This window comes from Macaca mulatta, chromosome 20 (genome assembly GCF_049350105.2).
Source record: "Macaca mulatta isolate MMU2019108-1 chromosome 20, T2T-MMU8v2.0, whole genome shotgun sequence".
NCBI lineage: Eukaryota > Metazoa > Chordata > Mammalia > Primates > Cercopithecidae > Macaca > Macaca mulatta.
Window position 1 is genome coordinate 6,110,435 of NC_133425.1, and position 19,004 is coordinate 6,129,438.

At 46.9% G+C, this 19,004-nt stretch overlaps 3 protein-coding genes across 44 annotated transcripts in view; 2 read left to right on the top strand and 1 right to left on the bottom strand.

The window, feature by feature from the left end:
* Positions 1 to 1,232, bottom strand: part of GLYR1 (glyoxylate reductase 1 homolog) — a 47,686-nt gene extending 46,454 nt beyond the window's left edge. For 19 of the 35 annotated variants that reach the window (XR_013411485.1, XR_013411483.1, XR_013411472.1 and 16 more), the window contains exons 1-2: positions 1,172 to 1,232; positions 126 to 162 (exon numbers count right to left, since the gene is read on the bottom strand). Coding sequence is in view for 10 of the 35 variants with exons in the window: in XM_077985467.1 (XP_077841593.1) it covers positions 126 to 162; positions 1,172 to 1,209 (75 nt within the window). In the remaining 25 variants the exon portion in view is untranslated. Of the gene's footprint in view, positions 1 to 125; positions 188 to 1,118 lie in introns of all 35 variants that reach the window. The other 16 variants (XR_013411486.1, XR_013411484.1, XR_013411470.1 and 13 more) reach the window with 4 other exon arrangements.
* Positions 156 to 6,990, top strand: LOC144337857 (uncharacterized). Of its 2 annotated transcripts, none has more exons than XM_077985532.1 (2): positions 156 to 3,694; positions 6,524 to 6,990. In XM_077985532.1, the coding sequence occupies exon 1, from the start codon at positions 776 to 778 to the stop codon at positions 1,679 to 1,681; it is 906 nt and encodes a 301-aa protein (XP_077841658.1). In that variant the 5' UTR covers positions 156 to 775; the 3' UTR covers positions 1,682 to 3,694; positions 6,524 to 6,990. The 2 variants fall into 2 exon arrangements, with proteins under 2 accessions (XP_077841658.1, XP_077841659.1); XM_077985533.1 differs by lacking the exon at positions 6,524 to 6,990 and adding an exon at positions 5,027 to 6,418 and having other exon boundaries at positions 156 to 2,689.
* Positions 1,438 to 19,004, top strand: part of UBN1 (ubinuclein 1) — a 36,756-nt gene continuing 19,189 nt past the window's right edge. For 2 of the 7 annotated variants that reach the window (XM_015125489.3, XM_015125491.3), the window contains exons 1-7: positions 1,438 to 2,341; positions 7,951 to 8,238; positions 13,520 to 13,606; positions 14,100 to 14,195; positions 14,512 to 14,646; positions 15,352 to 15,455; positions 16,151 to 16,589. In XM_015125489.3, coding sequence (XP_014980975.1) covers positions 7,990 to 8,238; positions 13,520 to 13,606; positions 14,100 to 14,195; positions 14,512 to 14,646; positions 15,352 to 15,455; positions 16,151 to 16,589 — 1,110 coding nt within the window. In that variant the 5' untranslated portion in view covers positions 1,438 to 2,341; positions 7,951 to 7,989. 7 annotated transcript variants of the gene reach the window in all.

Sequence of the window (19,004 nt, forward strand, 5' to 3'; positions counted from 1 at the left end):
ATTCTAAGTGCCATCTGAATGGGCCCAGTTTAACTCAATACTAGAAACTGAGAGGAATGCATCTTACATTCTCCACCTCCTCAAACCCAACTTCAGATATCTTCCTTTAGTAGCAACACACTCACCTTTCCTGGCCAAGGAGGATACCGGCCGAGTTTCCCCCTAGAGAAAAAACACAGAGTTAACACTCGACCTGGAAAAGTCAGCCTATCTCCTTCAACCCACTCAGTACGCAATTTATTTTCCTAAATCTCTGCTGGCATCCTCAAGTGGCGGAACAAAAGCTTCCACAGCTGGGCCCAAGACCCTCAGAAGCAAAATGCAAAATTGTATACTTATGTGCACAACGTGTAACCATTCTTCTGTTGACAAGGAATACAAAACAACACAACTGTCAAAAGTCACTTGTCTGGAGCTTCTTAATGACGGGGGTGGGAGGACAACTTCCTCTGTAAACACAGACTTTCCCTCCCTAAGTCTGGTTTAATTCAACAGGAGACCTGCCTGGCTTTGACAAATGCTAATGGAAGCCTTCCTCTGGGTGGAGAAACAAGCTATGCAGCTCGAGGGAGGCGGCGACAATCAGCCTTGGTTCGGGCGGTTGTCTGGGACAGAGAAGCAGTGCACCCAAGCCTGCACTGGTCACTGCCAAGCCATTGGTTGTAAAGAACTACCCCGCCGTTTCTTCGCGGGGCAACGCCAGAAGTCCGGTTTAGACAATCCCGGCTGAGCCGCCCGCACAGGTCGGCTGCATCGCAACCTGGGCTTTAACCGAATGGCACCGGCGAGATGGACTCGCAGGTTCGGTCCCCGGCGCTTCTGCTTTCTGGGAAGCCCCAGCAAGACCCCGGGAACAAGTCGTCCAAGGAAGCCTCGCGGCACTGGCGGGTCCTTTCTCAGGGGCCGCCAGTATCTGGGCCCCGAGTGCAGAACCCTCCCGGGCGGCCTCGGGGATCAAAGCCGCTGCCCGCCGTGGCCACCCTCGGCCTCGGTCCCCCGGGACTGGACTGCCCCTTCCGCCCGGCGCCGCTCGGAAGCGCCGGCACCTTCTCTTCCCCTCTCTCCGCGACCTGGAGCGCACAGAAAGACAGCTCCGGGGCCGGCAGCGAACCCCGCACCCTGGCGGGCAGCTCCCCGGCGCGTCTCGGTTGGCCCGGCCGCCCGGACTCACCACACCAAGTCGCCGAGCCGCAGACTCACAGCCGCCATCTTACCACCCAACCACCGCCGACGCACGGGCCGCCGGGAACAAGCAGGTCGCCTCGGCGCCGCCCATTGGAGTGGGTTCGACCACGTGATGGGGGCCGGCTGTCATCGGCCACGCCGCTGCTCCGACGTCACCGCGCCTGTCGGGGATCATTGGCTGGCCGAGCGGCACGTGACGCGAGCGCCGCGGTCTCCGCGCGCCGGAGCGCAGAGACTCCCGGCTCTTTCCCCCTCCCTCCGGCTCGTGACAACGAAGCGTCCGCGGTCTGAGGCGGCGGCGGCGGCGGCGACGGTGCGACCGGCTGAGCGCGAGAGGGAGCCGGCCTCGCGGCCTGCCCCGCCCCCGGGCCTTGGACTCCGCGCTCCTCCCCTCTCGGCGCTTCCGTTGCGGCCGTTGGTCCTGCGCGGGCCCCGGGGCCATTCCCGAGCCCGAGGCGCTGGTCGGCCCCGTCGCTGCGCCCGTGAGCTCCCGTGACGGAGCTCAGCGCGGCCTGGAACTCAGCTTCCGCCGGGTCTGGGCTCCGGCGCCCGGCTACTCCTCTTGGCCGCAGACCGGGAGGCCCTGGTGTCCGCGCCCGTCTGCTCCTGCCGCCCGTGTTCTTTGGAGCGCTCCTCCCGACGGCCGCTTTCGGAGGCGCCGTCTGAGCGCGTGGTCCCGCGCCGCAAGTTCTCCCGGGGCGCCCGGAGGCTGCTCCCCCGACCCCTTGGTGTCCTCAGAGTGGCTGTACGGACGTCGAGTTGGCATTTCTTCGCTTCCTCCTGGGCCGGCGCGCGGCGCGGCACACCAGGCTCCCCTGGGCGCGGGGACCCGGTCATGGGCCGAGGCGCGGGCCGCCCGCCCGCAGGGAGCCACGGCTCGGGAGCCGACCGCTAGCTGCGCCGCCGCCCGGGGACCGGCATGAGGACCGCCGCGGGGGGACGTCTGCGGCCCGCGTCGGCTCTGGGGACAAAGGTGCGTGTCTTTGTCGGGTCCGGGCTCTCCCGTTAGCCTTGCCGTAGTTTGGCACTTCTGAAAAAGTTGTGACAACAGGAAGACAGATGCCGGGCGTAGTTTGGACACTTGAAAACTGAACCATGAAGTGGGAAGTGTTAGCTGCGGTTGAGCGCAGCGCCGGCCCAAACTTCAGCAGACCAGGTAGAAACACAGTTTTGCAAAAGATCCCAGACCTGATCACAGACTCCACAGTGTCAAGGAATGACTTAGACTTGGTGTCGGGCTCTTGTTGAGTTCCAGCCTGCTGGAAAAGGTGGCGGGTCCCCACGCGTTTCCCCAAGGCATTTTGGTGGTTAGAGGTTTCGGTTGCAAGTCGGTGTTTAGCGTACTGGGTCGTCCCGCAGCCTGATTTTTTTTGGGAGATCAGTTTCCCTGAAGTACCAAGAATTAACTTCATGAACTGTCATTTTACTGTGTATGTATTTTTAAGACAAAATGATTTTGAAAGCGTATTTGAGATACTAGGGAATAATTTGATAAAAATAACATGTTCCTGTTTAAAAATTCTTACTTTGTGAGGAATTGAAGGATGTTTTAATAACTTAATTAAAAATATGAATCTTGGCTGGGCATGGTGGCATAAGCCTGTAATACCAGCGTTTTGGGAGGACGAGGCGGGCGGACCACCTGAGATCAGCAGTTCAGAGACCAGCCTGGCCAACACGGTCAATCCCGTCTCTACTAAAAATACAAAATTAGCCGGGCGTGGTGGTACATGTCTGTAGTCCCAGCTACTCGGAAGGCTGAGACAGGAGAATCGCTTAAGCCGGGAAGCGGAGGTCGCAGTGAGCTCAGATTATGTCACTGCACTCCAGCCTGGCGACAGAGCGAGACTTTTCCCCCACGAAAAAAAAAAATCTTTAATCAACATTGCACCAAAACCTAGAGGCATTCCCGTTAACGTCAGAAACGTGGTACATTTCTGCCACTATTAGATAATATGAATGTATTGCCTAATATCCTGAAAGTTCTAGCCAGTGCAATAAGACAGGAAACAAAAATAAGAAATGCAATTTTTGGAAAAGGGAAGACAGAATTCTTATTTCCATGGATGATAGGTCTGCCTCTTTTGGGGGAAAAAAAAAAGCCATTAAAATAAGAATTCAGGAAGGGTACTCATTATAAGTTGGAATACACAATTTAGTTTTTCTGTTTCATCAATAACCAGTTTGAAAATATAATGTTTAAAAGGATATATATGCACGGTAAGAAAAAACATAAAATTCCTGAGAATAATCAACGGACAAGGAAGGCTAGTATTTTCTCAGTAACACCGAGGTTTTTAAAGGGGGATCTTTGTTTTTTGTTTTTTTTTGAGACGGAGTTTCACTCTTGTCGCTCAGGCTGGAGTGCAGTGGCAGGATCACAGCTTACTGCAGCCTCGACCTTCCCAGGCTCAAGCCATCCTGCCACCTCAGCCTTCTTAGTAGCTGAGACTACAGGGGTGTGCCACTATACCTGGCAAAGTTTTTTTTTTTTTTTTTTTGAGACGGAGTCTTGCTCTTTCGCCCAGGCTGGAGTGCAGTGGTGCAATCTCGGCTCACTGCAACCTCTGCCTTCCGGGTTCACGCCATTCTCCTGCCTCAGCCTCCCGAGTAGCTGGGACTACAGGCGCCCGCCACCATGCCTAGCTAAGTTTTTTGTATTTTTAGTAGAGACGGGGTTTCACTGTGTTAGCCAGGATAGTCTCAATTTCCTGACCTTGTGATCCGCCCGCCTCGGCCTCCCAAAGTGCTGGGATTACAGGTATGAGCCACTGCACCTGGCCTACCTGGCTAATCTTTAAAAAAATTTTTGTAGAGAAGAAGTCTCACCATGTTGCCCTGGCTGGTCTTAAACTCCTAGGCTCCAGCGATCATCCTGCCTTAGCCTCCCAAAGTGCTGGAATTTCGGGAAGTGAGCCACTGCACCTAGCCTTGAGAGGGGTGGTTCTATGTGTATAATTCTGCACTTAAAATAGTGTTCAACTCATTAAAGTTGAATATTTATTAATAATTACTACTATTTGAGACAGTCTTACTGTTACCCAGGGTTGAGTACAGTGGCACAATCAGCGCACGCTTCAGCCTTGATCTCCCTGGCTGGAGGGATCTTCCCACCTTAGCCTCCTGAGGAGCTGGGATCATGTGTGCACGCCACCACACCCAGCTGGTTTTTGTATTTCTTGTAGAGATGGTCTCACTGTGTTGCCTAGGCTGGTCTTGAACTCCTGGGCTCAAGCAGTCCTCCCACCTTGACTTCCCAAAGTGTTGAGATTACAGGCGTGAGCCACTGTGTTGGGCTAAAGTTGAGTATTTAAAAACTTGGCTATTTTTAAGCCTTTTAAGTATTACTCACAAATCTTGTTTTATTTACAAATATAAGAACATTTATTTAAAAAAAAACTTGATCTTTGACAAAGGTTCAATTCAGGCACCAGTTTAACAGATTAAATTCCCAACTCTTTTTACAAAGTTAATTAAATCACGAAGTTAATTAAATTATCTTAAATGTTTTAAACTGCACTTAAAGCTTTGTATTTCTGATTCAAATACTTCAAACTTCTAAAGAGATGAACTTAGTAGTAAAATCTTTGGGAGGCCAAGGTTGACAAATTGCTTGTGTCCAGGCAATTGAGACCAACCTGGGCAACATGACAAAACCCTGTCTCTACTTAAGATAGAAAAAAAAAAAAAAAAAAAAAAAGCCTGGCGCGGTGGTGAGTGCCTGTAGTCCCAGCTACTTGGGAGACTGGGATAGGAGAATCACCTGGGGCCGGGAAGTTGAGGCTGCAGTGAGCTCTCATGGTGCCACTGCACTCCAGCCTGGGCAACAGGAGTGAGGCAGCTGTCTCAAAAAAAAAAAAAAAAAAAACTAAACTGAAATCTTTCCAAGGACTTAGGCAACTCTTGTAAGTCTAATAAACACGTCAATGTAAGTCAGTTTTTTTAAACATTCACACATGTTTGAACTTAATTATGTTTTCTTAAGCATTTTGAATTATGGTTGTAAATCGAACATACCATTGTTTAAGGTATCGGATTCTCTTACATGTTTCAAGTGGCTTAGTAACAGCAGAACATTATAGTGATTATAAAACAACGCAAAATGTAAGTGTTAATAGATTACAGGTTTGACTCACTTTATCCTGTAGTCCTATTTTTTACCTTCTTGGAGTTGGAGAGTGACTTAAGCAACTGAAAGGAGCAGTTTTGCCATCTAGGATTGAAGCTGCAGTCTCTCAGACTTGGACTGAGATAAGGTTATGTGTTTACTAGCCTGGACAAGGAGAGTAGGACCTGGTTGCCACTTCCAGGATGACCTTCCTACATCCCATTGGTTAACCTGCTGATTCCCTTCTTATAGTGAGACAGTTCCGGTTCTGTCGGTGGGGGAATCTGTAAACCTTCAGCTGGGATTTATTTCCACACCCCAGTGCATCACAGATATCCTGAGGGCCTTGGAGGTTTCTTTTAGGGAAATCTCCTTTAACATCTTAGTACACGTTGGGAGATGGTCTTTTGCACCACCAACCTGTTTTACTGCTAATCGTTTTGCTGCCTGATTAGAATTATTTTAACTCTTCATTTGCAGATATTTTGTTCCCTTATCTCATGTTATGTTGCAATTTTATGATCATAATTTGACAAATGAGTATTGGATATATACAAATACGTTTACATGTATATGGATATATGCTAATTTTCCTGAATTAACTCAGGTTTGTGATTCATTTACAACCAAAATACAGTGAGTTTTTTGGAAACCTGCCAAAATAATACATAGGCTGGAATGGCAAAGTATTATTTATAAAGGAGGATAATAAACATGAGCTTATGCAATATTAAAATCTATCATAAAACTTTTCAAAACAGTGCAATACTGGTTAAAGAATCTCTAATACCATATTAAGATACAGATGGACTTCAGAAACAGGCCTTAGATACCTGCGATGTTGCTTTGCAATATATGCCAAATCAGCACGGGAAGGAAGGATTGTTTAGTGATTGATACTGGAAGAAACCAAGTTACAGCCTATCCTCATACTTTATAGCATAGCAAATTCATCTGGGGTTAATGAAGTAAATGTGAAAAAATATCTATAAATGACCATGAAGGCTGGGCTCAGTGGCTCACACCCGTGATCCCATCACTTTGGGAGGCCAAGGCAGGAGGATCGCCTGAGCCCAGGAGTTCAAAACCAGTCTGGACAACATGACAAAACAAAAAATACAAAAATTAGCATGCCTATAGTTCCAGCTCCTAGGGAGGCTGAGGTAGGAGGATCGCTTTAGCCTGGGGGGTAGAGTTGCAGTGAGCTGAGATTGAGTCACTTTATTCCAGTCTGGGCAACAGAGTGAGACTTTGTCTCGAAAAACAAACCTATATACACAAGTTCTTCTGTAAGATCTGGTTGGAGATGAGCATTCTAGGCATACAGGAAATGGGAGGAGTCTCAAAGGAAAAGAGCCTAGTTTTGACTGCATACGAAGTTATCATTTCCTTGGAAGGAGAGTTGCTTGAGGTTGTGAACTTAAGACCAGCCTGGGCAACATAGTGGGTCAGCATCTCTACAAAAAACAGAAAAAATTAGCCAGCCGTGGTGGTGTATACCTGTAGTCCCAGCTACTCCAGAGGTTGAAGTGATGAGAGGTTTGCTTGAGCCTGGGAGGTTGTGGCTATGATGGGGCCACTGCTCTCCAGCTTGGATATAACAGTGGGACCCTATCTCAGAAAAAAAAAAGTTAACATTTATTTCATCATACCTCACTCTAATCAACATTAAACAACAAATAACAAAACAAGAAAAAGCAGTTATAAGAGATATGACAGGTGTTGTGTATCTATAATATGTAATTATGTATAGTATCAAGAGCTCTTACAAGTCAGTAAGAAAGTCGCAGTTTATTCAACCATTCCCTGATTGATTGTCATTTGATTGTCATTTTGGTTGCTTCCATCATTTTTCTTGTATAAACAAGGCGGCAATAAATATCTCTATTGGTATGGTAGAAAGTTCACACTAGAATATGAACTCTTTTAAAAAGCAGGACACAAAATTATATATGAAGTAAGCAGAAAACATGTATGGCATGTATTAGTGTATTCATATTCTGTGAACATTTGGAATTCTGTATTCAAAATCTATTTTGACCATTCCCTAGTGATTTTGAAGGTCTTTGGCATGTGATAATTTATTTTGCCAAGGCCAGTATTTGGGTGTGAGAGTGGTGCACAGGGCAGGAGTGTGTAACTTTGTTAGGAAGTGAGCCTAGCCACACCCTCCTGAGTCACTGGTTCTTTACTATCCTGGGGTAGGCAGTATCTTTTGTTTAGCTGGTAAAAGCTTTGTCCCTGTGAAGATTGGCTCCCAATGATAGGAAACTGCTGGTGATGAAAATAAAGAGTCCTTAAAGGTTATTCTCAGCCAGAAAAAATAAGTGTTAGACAAATTAAGTGGAAAACAATTAATATTTTAGTAGTCTTTACAATGTGGAGGTCTAAGGCTCTGTTAGCATGCGTTCTTTTAGGTCGAGGATCTAGGATATAGATACATAGAAAAAAGAAGTGTGCTAAGCAGTGACTGTCTCTGAATGATTATGAAAAAATTTTAGGATGAGTATTTAAGCAGGAAAAAGCAATAAATGACAAAGTATAACAGTGGAGTTTTCTTGACAACGAAATTCTCTTAAACTTAAATCTCTTTAATTAGACAGGTAAACTATTTTATCATCTTCGTTTGACCTGGCCCTTCTTTTCAATGTTAACAGAAGCCATGCAGTGACACCCGCTAAGACTTGTTGGTAGCCATGTCGGAGCCCCACAGGGTCCAGTTCACCTCTCTCCCAGGTTCCCTGAATCCTGCATTTTTGAAGAAGTCCCGGAAGGAGGAGGCTGGGGGAGCAGAACAGCATCAGGACTGTGAGCCGGCCGCAGCAGCTGTTCGGATTACACTCACCCTCTTTGAACCAGATCACAAACGCTGCCCAGAGTTCTTCTACCCAGAGCTGGTGAAGAATATCCGAGGGAAGGTAAAAGGCCTTCAGCCTGGAGACAAGGTACACCCCTTTGTTCCCAGAGGCGCTGCAGGTTTAATGCACAGGGGTCAGTGCGTGCATGTGGGGCGTCCATAGTGGGGAAGCAAGATTTACTGAGGTTTTGGCTGCTCAAAGATCCTGTCACTTACTCAAGGCAAGCACAAGGTTTGCTTCTCTTACCTCTGTGCGCAAAGGGAGAGGCCAATTTGAATTATAACTAATTAACATAAGTTTTAAAAACAGTGCATTTTTCTCTGTCAAGGTTGTAAACGTTATGTGTAAATGAAACCAGTCCCTGACAGTTCCAGTGTTAGAATTTCATGCTGGACATTTTTCTCTTCCAAGAGAGTCTTGCTGTCTACCTAGTATAGGGGCAGACAAGAAAACACGTAGACTGCTTTTTTTTGTTGTTTTTTTCTTGTTTTTTTGACTGAGTCTTGCCCTGTCGCCCAGGCTGGAGTGCAGTGGCGCGATCTCGGCTCACTGTAACCTCCACCTCCTGGGTTCAAGTGATTCTTCTGCCTCAACCTCCTGAGTAGCTGGGATTACAGGTGCACGCCACCATACCCAGCTAATTTCTGTATTTTTGGTGGAGATGGCATTTCACTGTGTTGGCCAGGCTGGTCTCAAACTGCTGTTCTGAAGTGATCTGCCTGCCTTGGCCTCCCAAAGTGCTGAGATTACGAACATGAGCCACTGCACCTAGCCACAACTTGATGGATTTTCATGAACTCACTGCACCCATGTAATCTGCATGTAGGTCACAACATATATTTATCATGACCCCAGAAACCCTCCTTCTGCCCTGCCAGAAGACTATCCCAATACTAATGGGCAACCACTGCCCTGATTTCTAACAGCTTAGATCAGCTTAGATTTGTGGAGGTTTTTTTGTTTGTTTGTTTGTTTTTTGAGGCGGAGTCTCGCTCTGTCGCCCAGGCTGGAGTGCAGTGGCGTGATCTTGGCTCACTGCAACCTCTGCCGCCTGTGTTCACACCATTCTCCTGCCTCAGCCTCCCGAGTAGCTGGGACAGCAGGCATCCACCACCATGCCCGGCTAATTTTTTTGTGTGTTTAGTAGAGACGGCGTTTCAACGTGTTAGCCAGGATGGTCTCGATCTCCTGACCTTGTGAAAATCCACCCACCTTGGCCTCCCAAAGTGCCGGGATTACAGGCATGAGCCAAGGGTCTGGCCTCTCTCTTTTTTTTTTTTTTTTCTCTTTTTTGAGACCAAGTCTTACCCTGTCACCCAGGCTGCAGTGCGGTGGTGCAATCTTGGCTCACTGCAACTTTTGCCTCCCAAGTTCAAGTGGTTCTCCTGTCTTAGCCTCCCAAGTAGCTGGGATTACAGGTGCCAGCCATCACATCTGGCTAATTTTTTTTTTTTTTTGTATTTTTAGCAGAGACGGGGTTTCACCATGTTGGTGGCCAGGCTGGTCTTGAGAACTCCTGACCTCAAGTGATCTACCCACCTTTGCCTCTCAAAGTGTTGGGATTACAGGCGTGAGCCACGGCACCCGGCTGTGTTTTTGTATTGTATGTAGATAGAATCATATGCTATTTGAGTACTGCCTAGGTGAAAAGCATTTTTAAGCACCTGTGTCTACCTTTGCACTATGCTAGGCTCTGAGGAAAAGGTAAGTAGGCCCCACACTGGCAGCATTCTAGTCTCTAGAGTGGCTCTTGGTGAAATGGGGATGAGGCTGATAATTGGCTCACAGCTGTCTGAGCGTGGAATGAGATCGTGTTGTGAAGTGTCTTTTTTTTTTTTTTTGAGACGGAGTCTCGCTCTGCCGCCCAGGCTGGAGTGCAGTGGCCAGATCTCAGCTCACCACAAGCTCCACCTCCCGGGTTTACGCCATTCTCCTGCCTCAGCCTCCCGAGTAGCTGGGACTACAGGCGCCCGCCACCTTGCCCGGCTAGTTTTTTGTATTTTTTAGTAGAGACGGGGTTTCACCATGTTAGCCAGGATGGTCTCAATCTCCTGACCTTGTGATCCGCCCGTCTTGGCCTCCCAAAGTGCTGGGTTTACAGGCTTGAGCCACTGCGCCCGGCCCTATGTTGTGAAGTTTCTAGCATTATGCCTCAGTGCCAAGTGATCAGTCGGTCTTATTCACAGGTGTGCTGTTTGGAGGGTATTTTTGGTTAGAAGGATTAACCTTTTTTTCCTGAGATTAAAAAATGTATTTTCTTGGCCTGGCATAGTGGCTCACACCTGTAATCCCAGCACTTTGGGAGTCAGAGACATGAGGATCACTTGACCACAGGAGTTCAAGACTAGCCTGGGCAACACAGTGAAACTCCATCTCTGCAAAATAATGTAGAAATTAGCTGGGCATGATGGCGCATGCCTGAAGTTCCAGCTACTCAGAAAGCTGAGGTGGCTGAGGTGGGAGGATTGCTTGAGCCTGAGAGGTCAAGGTTGCAGTGAGCCGTGATCACACTACTGCACTGGGTGAAAGCAAGACCCTGTCTTAAAAAAAAAAAAAAAAAAAAACATGGCTAGAAGGCCTGGCGCAGCATCCCAACACTTTGGGAGGCTAAGGCGGTCTGATCACTTGAGGTCAGGAGTTCGAGACTAGCCTGGCCAACATGGTGAAGCCCCATCTCTACTAAAAATACAAAAATTAGCCGGATGTGGTAGTGCACGCATGTAATGCCAGCTACTTGGGAGGCTGAGGCAGGAGAATTGTTTGAACCCAGGGGCTGGAGGTTTTAGTGAGCCGAGATCATGCCACTGCACTCCAGTCTGGGTGACAGAGCGAGACTCTGTCTCCAAAAAAAAAAAAAAAAAAGCCGGGAGTGGTGGGACGCACCTGTAATCCCAGCTCTGGGGAGGCTGAGGCGTGAGAATCACTTGAACCCAGGAGGCGGGTTTTGCAACGAGCTGAAATCGCGCCACTGTACTCCAGCCTGGGTGATGGTGAGACTCCATCTTCCCCCACCAAAAAAAACCAAACCAAAAAAAAAATGTTTCCTTGATTGAGGTCTGATTGCCTGATTGCCAGAATCGGGGCCAATGAGTCTGTACCAAGGGTCAGCCTGTTGGATGAGGGCCACTGGGCAGGATGAGAAAAAGTAATTTCACATCCCTTTATAATTCCTGTTTCAGTAAAATGGTATCTTTTTCGTTTAGAGGAAGAGACAGTAGCAGGGGTTGGTTAATGTGTTTATTTGTGGGTTGAAACCAAATCAGTAGGTCAACTGAAATGAGAACTCCAGTGCTCTGATTGCACGTTTTTGGGGGCTCCAAATGCCCTTCTCCATTGCAGACAAATGCATGGAGGATACACAGAGAACTTTGGATCCAATTCAGAGGATTCAGTCCTGGACTTCGGGTTCAGGGAACTCCTAAGTCGCCGTGGGTCTACTCTGCAGTGTTAAAAGTACAATGAAATCGGACACATTCGTGCAGCATTCTTTTAGTGTATATTTCTTAATAGTATGAAGGCACTGTGCTAGATTCAGAGGACTGTAGAAAGGTGGAGAAAACACTGTACCACACTCAAAACAAACGTGTAGATGGTTTAGGAGAATGGTACCACCACAGGTAACAGAAATTACAATACGGTCATTGTTTAAGTCTGGTACAACACAGGCCCTGGAGGTCTTGGAAAGAAGAGAGCTTATATCCTGATTAGTATTTGGACAGAGCTGGACCTTCCATCATACAGTCAGGAAATAGTAGTTATTGGAAGACTGCTGTTGGCAAGGCATTGAGTAGTATACATGGAATCCAGTGCTCCTCAAGGTTGGTGGGATTTCTTACTGTTACATAACCACTCAAGTTATATGTGATCATCCTAGAAAAATTAGAAGATCCAGATAAGTGTGTTTGAAAGACTCCCCATTTGTGGTATGTTCATTAGATGTATGCTCTATAATATCCCATTGTATGTGTACACCACAAATCATTTAACTGATCCTTTGCAGGTAGTATTTCAGTAGGCAGAGATGGAAGGGTGAGATAAGAAAGTTTGTTTGAAACAGGCATACAATCTTTAATGTTTTCTGTCTACCTTGAAGTCTTTTTTTTTTTTTTGAGACGGAGTCTCGCTGTGTCGCCCGGGCTGGAGTGCAGTGGCCGGATCTCAGCTCATTGCAAGCTCCGCCTCCCAGGTTTACGCCGTTCTCCTGCCTCAGCCTCCCGAGTAGCTGGGACTACAGGCGCCCGCCAACTCACTCGGCTAGTTTTTTGTATTTTTTAGTAGCGACGGGGTTTCACCGTGTTAGCCAGGATGGTCTCGATCTCCTGACCTCGTGATCTGCGCATCTCGGCCTCCCAAAGTGCTGGGATTACAGGCTTGAGCCACCGCGCCCGGCCTACCTTGAAGTCTTAAACATTTTTGGTACAGGAGTCTTGTTAAGGTTCCTGGCTTCTGGCTGGGTGTGGTGGCTGTCACCTGTAATCTCAGCACTTTGAGAGGCTGAGATGGGCAGATCATTTGAGCCCAAGAGCTTGAGACCAGCCTCGGCAACATGATGAAACCCTCTCTCTATAAAAGACTTAAAGAAAAAATGAGCTAGGCCTAGTGTTGCATGCCTGTGGTCCCAGCTATGCAAGAGGCTGAGGCAGGAGGATTACCCGAGCCTGGGGAGGTTGAGGCTACAGTGAGTCATGATTGTGCCACTGCACTGCAGCTTGAGTGACAGAGTGAGACTATATCTCAAAACAAAAAAAAAAATTTTTTTTAGATTCCTTGCTCAAGAACCTTAAGGCTTATCTCTGGAAAATTTGCTTGATGAGAAAAGAATAAGCTTATAAAATGGAAATAAGCCTTGGAAGCCTGAGTTTAACTTTGGTAGCACCGAGAGAAGTGCAATTTCAGACCTTTCTAAACAGTGTGGCAGAACGGCTCTCAAGAACTTGTACCACGTTCAGTGGGATTTTCACATTTTTGAGCCATTGACTCTTTTGGAAGTCAATGGACTCTTTCTTAGAATGTTTTTAAATGCATGAAGAAAATTTTAGAGTTACGAGGGAAGTCCGCTGTATTGAACGTGGTTGTGTAGCGATTGAGCATCTCCTTCTAAAGGCCCTTTGCTGTCTTTGAGCCCTGTAGCCCCTCCTGCTGTGGTGGATAATTGTAGGCATTCAGTCAAGTTTTATTAACCTGCGTGAATGGAAATTTTACTTTCTTAATTAAGATAAACATTGATGAGATAGTAGCATGTTTTATACCTTGCCTTTTTCTGAAAAACATTGTTTTTATATAGGTATTGAGTAGTCAGTGGAGTTTCTACGAATAAGAACATGGGACTATTTTGTGACTTATTTTTTATGGAACAATCTCTTTACAGAAGAAAGATCTGTCAGATCCTTTCAATGACGAAGAAAAGGAAAGGCATAAAGTGGAGGCCCTTGCCCGGAAATTTGAAGAAAAATACGTAAGATTTCTCTCTTGAGCAACAAAACAACCTCATTGGGTGGGAGAGGTTTCCATACATTTCTGTATTCCTTTAGTGGATTATCATGTAATAAACACTGATGTGGACATAAGCATTAAGCTTGGAGAGAACAGAAGCAGTTATTAAACCTAATGCATTAAGGTACAGAAAACGGGCATGGCAGAGCTAGAGTGAGGAGCTAACTGGACAAATAACCGAGAAGGGCCTGTGATCGTCTTAGAAGAAATGTTTTGGTACGAAGCATAAGAAACCATTTAGTTCATTTTTCTGTCCTAGGACATTTTATACAGATACAAATCTGCCCTGTGTTAAAAGGTTTTCAGGAAAGGAGATTTTGGGGTTTGTGTATGTGAGAGAGTGACCTTTCTAGTTAGTGCTTTTCCTCTTTGAGTCATAGCTGATGAAGTTCAAGGCCACAGTTAATTCTGTGTATTTATCAAAAAGCATGTAATCTGTTGCTTTTACATTTTAGGGTGGAAAGAAACGTAGAAAAGACCGAATACAGGACTTGATCGATATGGGGTATGGTTATGATGAATCCGATTCCTTCATCGATAACTCTGAGGCGGTAAGTAGTTACTGAAAATGCCGTGTCAGACCCACTGTGCCATAGCTCCTCCTCATACTGGCCAGGAAGCTGGGGGTGGGGTCACAGCGGCCATGCCCTCTTCCCAGCATGAGGCAGTAGCAGCGCTGATGAGAGACAAAGTGACATTCTTGATCCGGGCCTTAGTTCCCTCTTCAGAAAATGTTGACCAGAAGGATGTTTTAGCATGCTCTTGGAAGTGTCAGAGGAACATACTCACATCTCTCTCTAGACCTGCTTTGCACCTTTGGACTACAGAAGCAGAACTTGGAGCTGACAGTTTGTTTCACCCTTTCAGTATGATGAGCTTGTTCCTGCTTCTTTGACTACGAAGTATGGAGGATTTTACATTAACTCGGGAACCCTGCAGTTTAGACAAGCATCAGAGTCTGAGGATGACTTCATTAAAGAAAAGAAGAAAAAGTCTCCAAAGGTTAGAATGTGCTTGCTTTTGGATTTTAGAAATGCTTTTTGATGTGACCCTATCAGATGAGTAGGTGACTCGTCAGAATACGTGGTGCTTGGCCGGCTCAGGAGGACGGTGGAAAGGCAGAGCCGTGCCAGGTCGATGGTTCACCTCATACACATGTGCCCTGATGAGGACACGTGCCTGTGGGGGCTCTGTGCGGCACTTGGTCATCGTGTCCACCTCACATAACATCCCAGCAGGCTCAGCAGGGATCGTTTCTGGAGGTGGCCTAAGGGTGGGAAGGGTGTGGAGTGAGGGATGTGTACCACTCTTGCTGACCCTCTTCTGTGGACGTGTAGAGGACTTCAGTTCCCAGGGCTGCCACCCCACTGAAAACCAGTCAGCCTTAGGATCAGTGTGTTTAAAAACCTGTCTACCACTGCCTATGTGTTTAAAACAAGAGGTAGGGCCCACTTGTAACTTTCAAACTAGAAAGGTTTCAGGCTCCAGAATGGTCACTTTTGTCTCAGCCCTGGGTGTTTCCAGGAGACACCGTCGGTGGGAATGCTGTGGGTTTGTGGTCCAGGGACCAATCTGAGAGCTTTTGTTCATGAAGGAAATGAGACAGGTCTCAGGATGTGCCCTGGGCGGAGCAAGGCCAGTGCCGTGTAGTGCACTTGCTCCCTGAGTTAGGGAGCCGTGTAACTGTGCCTTGTCTTTAATTCTCAGAAGCGGAAGTTGAAGGAAGGTGGTGAGAAGATAAAGAAGAAGAAAAAAGATGACACTTATGACAAGGAGAAGAAATCGAAAAAGTCCAAGTTTTCCAAAGCCGGGTGAGAGGCAGCAGCTTCTTTGCTAGGATAAAGCCTGAACTGTTAGGGCAGGACGACTGGGAGCTGACTCACCTCCTCCCCACAGCTTCGGAAGAGGCAGCAGGGCCTAGCCTTCCTGTCCTCCTGCACGCCTCCCGCGGTGCCATTCTGGGCATACACGCTCACCTCTCTGTGTGTCAGATAGTTCCACTGTCAGTGTTGGCAGCTATTCTTGTCACTGTGTGACTGCTGATGTTTCTCGTTCTCCGGGACGCTCCTCTCTGCCCCAGTTCTCCTTCTGTCTCTGCTGTTTTCCCTTGTCGTCTGTGGTCCTGCTTCCTTCTCCTCACTTGGTCTCACCCCAGCTGCTCTTCAAGTTGCTGCTGTTCTCTGCTGCTCCTGCTTTCTCCCTGTAAATACTTTTCTTGCTCTCCCTGCCCCTTTTTGCAACCTTTTATTTCAGCCTGGCAGTGGTTTCTAAAAACCCGTCGGAAATTTAGCATATGTGACACTGTGTTGCTAACCTGTATTAACTCTCAAGCTTTGGTCTCAGCAAGAACGAGCTCCATATGCCAAGAGGAGGGAGGAGGAATGACAGGGTGGACTGTGACAGGTTCTCCTGGAGACCATGGCCCTGGGAGCAGGGGTGAAGGCCTCTGGAGTTCCCTTTGGCAGTGTCCTGTAGTCTGAGTGACCAGTTTCCCTCTTGCTTGCAGCTTCACAGCCCTCAATGCCAGTAAGGAGAAGAAGAAGAAGAAATATTCTGGGGCGTTAAGCGTTAAAGAGATGCTAAAGAAATTTCAGAAGGAGAAAGAGGCTCAGAAAAAAAGGGAGGAGGAGCATAAGCCTGTTGCGGTCCCATCAGCGGAAGCTCAGGGCCTGCGAGAACTGGAGGGTGCCTCTGACCCCTTGCTCTCACTCTTTGGCTCCACTTCTGACAACGACTTCCTCCAGGCGGCCACTGCCATGGACTCGCTGACGGATTTGGACTTGGAGCATCTGCTCAGTGAGTCTCCAGAAGGAAGCCCCTTCCGTGATATGGATGATGGAAGTGATTCCCTTGGGGTGGGATTGGACCAGGAATTCAGGCAGCCCTCTTCTCTCCCCGAAGGCCTGCCAGCACCCCTGGAGAAGCGCGTTAAGGAGCTGGCTCAGGTATGGTGACACAGTGCGGCTGGGCTTTCCTGGAAGCAGTTTGGGCAGATTGCCGTTGGTTCTGCACTGCGTGAAGCTCGCCCAGAGAAACCTTAGTGAGTTGGCAGTTAAGGTGTCAGCTTTTTCCAAACTCTCTTCTCATTCTGAGGGAGAAAACAGTGCAAGCCTTGCCCGTCAGGCATCATTTTAGGCCATTCTTCATTTCTTCATTTCTGGAAAGTTTGCTTTCTTCTGGGGAGATGGTTGTCTTTCTGTTTTCTGTCAGATTATTCTGTTTTCTGTCAGTTTTCCACTCGGCATCTTTTCTTTCATGTGATAGATGGATGATGTTGGCAACAGGCAGCTGAGGCAGAGATTCATCTTAGAATTCTTCCGAAGGTTTTGCAAATTCACAAAAGTTTGCAAACATATGAATTGCACATAGAGTATATGCTTCGTTGCCACTAGGTTTCAGTTGCTCCTTTGCATTGTGTATCTAGAGTTAGGTAGTGATTACGGGAATGCTTCCAATGTGATGAATGAAAAGTAACTTAATTTTAATTGCCGTCCATGCCCCGTTAAAACCCACCATTGGCGGGGCACGGTGGCTCACACCTGTAATCCCAGCACTTTGGGAGGCCGAGGCAGGTGGATCACCTGAGGTCAGGAGTTCGAGACCAGCCTGGCCAACATGGTGAAACCCTCTTTCTACTAAAAATACAAAAATTTAGCTGGGCAGGGTGGTGCATACCATAATCCTAGCTACTTGAAAGGCTGAGGCAGGAGAATCACTTGAATCCAGGAGGCGGAGGTTGTGGTGAGTGGAGATGGCGCCAGTGCACTCCAGCCTGGGCCACAGAGCGAGACTCTGTTAAAAAACAAACCAACCACCATCACCACCTTTAGGATATAGCAGCTCTTGCTGTTTTCCTCCAGTGACTGGGAATTGATCCCTAAGCTCTGAGAATTGTCTGTTCAAGTAACATATTTCTTAACTGTAAACCTGGCATGGATCATTAGTTGTAATATCATTTACCTTTAAGTTAAAATAACATTTTATCTTAAGCATCAGGACTTGTGATGCAGCTCTGGTGGCACTCATAATCTACAGCTGTAGGTTTTAAACCAGCAGTTCTTACAGTATTTTAGAAGCATTGTTACGTATAGTATCCTTTGTGTTTTAGGGCAGGGTAAATTGTCAGCCACTGCTAAAATGATTTTCTCACTTCCAAAAACTATTTGAACGCCGTATATAAAGCAAATAAAGTATCTGTTCCAATCTCTATCTCATCTTTGTCAGCTTGTGTTCAGCATTGGAAATTCAAGTATTGTATTTGAATGTAATGATTTAAATGAATTGTGCCATGTTGGGGTTTGGAGTATCCCTTAAGTATGACCTTGAGGTGGAAGTAGCTGAATCTGAACTTGGTGTGTTTGAGCCTACTGTCCTATATTTGCTTTCAGAATTCATGTTAAACAAACATTATATCTTGCTCTTTTTAATCCTCTGGTTTGTAATCAAATTGTTTCATAGTCTCTGAAAGTCTTGTTAAATCATTTAAGGTCTATGTGATGATAGCTGCTCATTAGAGAAAAGTCAAAACCAAATTCTTGGCTGTGTCTCCACTCATGCCATAGGTTGTGTTCTAGTGTGAAGACTTGCTGTTTCACTTTCTTGGGAAAGATAGGGACAGATTTAGTGTCAACAAAATGATACAACCGGAAAAAGCATGGGGCTCTGGTGCAAGAAAGCGGAACTGAGTAAACACCTTGTTAGGCAACCTGCCCTGCCTCAGTGATTGCCAAGTGTCGGTTAGCTCTTGGGCATAACAAACACATGGTTCAGGATCCCATAGTCAAGGTGGGCCTGGGGCCCGGTGGGGAGCTGGTGACCAGGAGAGGCTGATGTTCTGGTTTGAAAATATGATATTCAAATGTGAAGTTGATATTCGAGTCTTCGCATTGCCCTTCTCCTGTAACAGCTTTAAGAAACTTTGAAAATGGGGTGGCAAGTGTGTAGAAATGATCCATCCGGCCAATATAAAAACAATTTCTAGTTGGATATTCTTTTCTAGCCTCTGTGTATGTGTTTTTATGCAACTGTAATTATAGTTGTGAATAACTGTTTCCTGCCTTTTTACATAATATTGTAAAACCCTCATCACTTTTCATGGTTGCATTAAAAAGGTGGCTTATTTTAGAAAATTGCTGAATGCTACTCCGAAGGGTCCTCAGGTGCGCTGTTCTGACCAGGGCCCTGTTCTCGGGGCATTTGGAGGCCCCACATGTGTGTGCAAATGCTCTGGACCCCTGATCCCGCTGAGAATCTGCTGGGAAACATAGTCTTCCCAGGGAAATAATGCACTGGTATACATACACAAATTGCTTATGATTCCAAAAGCCACACGTGATTATTTGGATCCTTAATAATGAGTC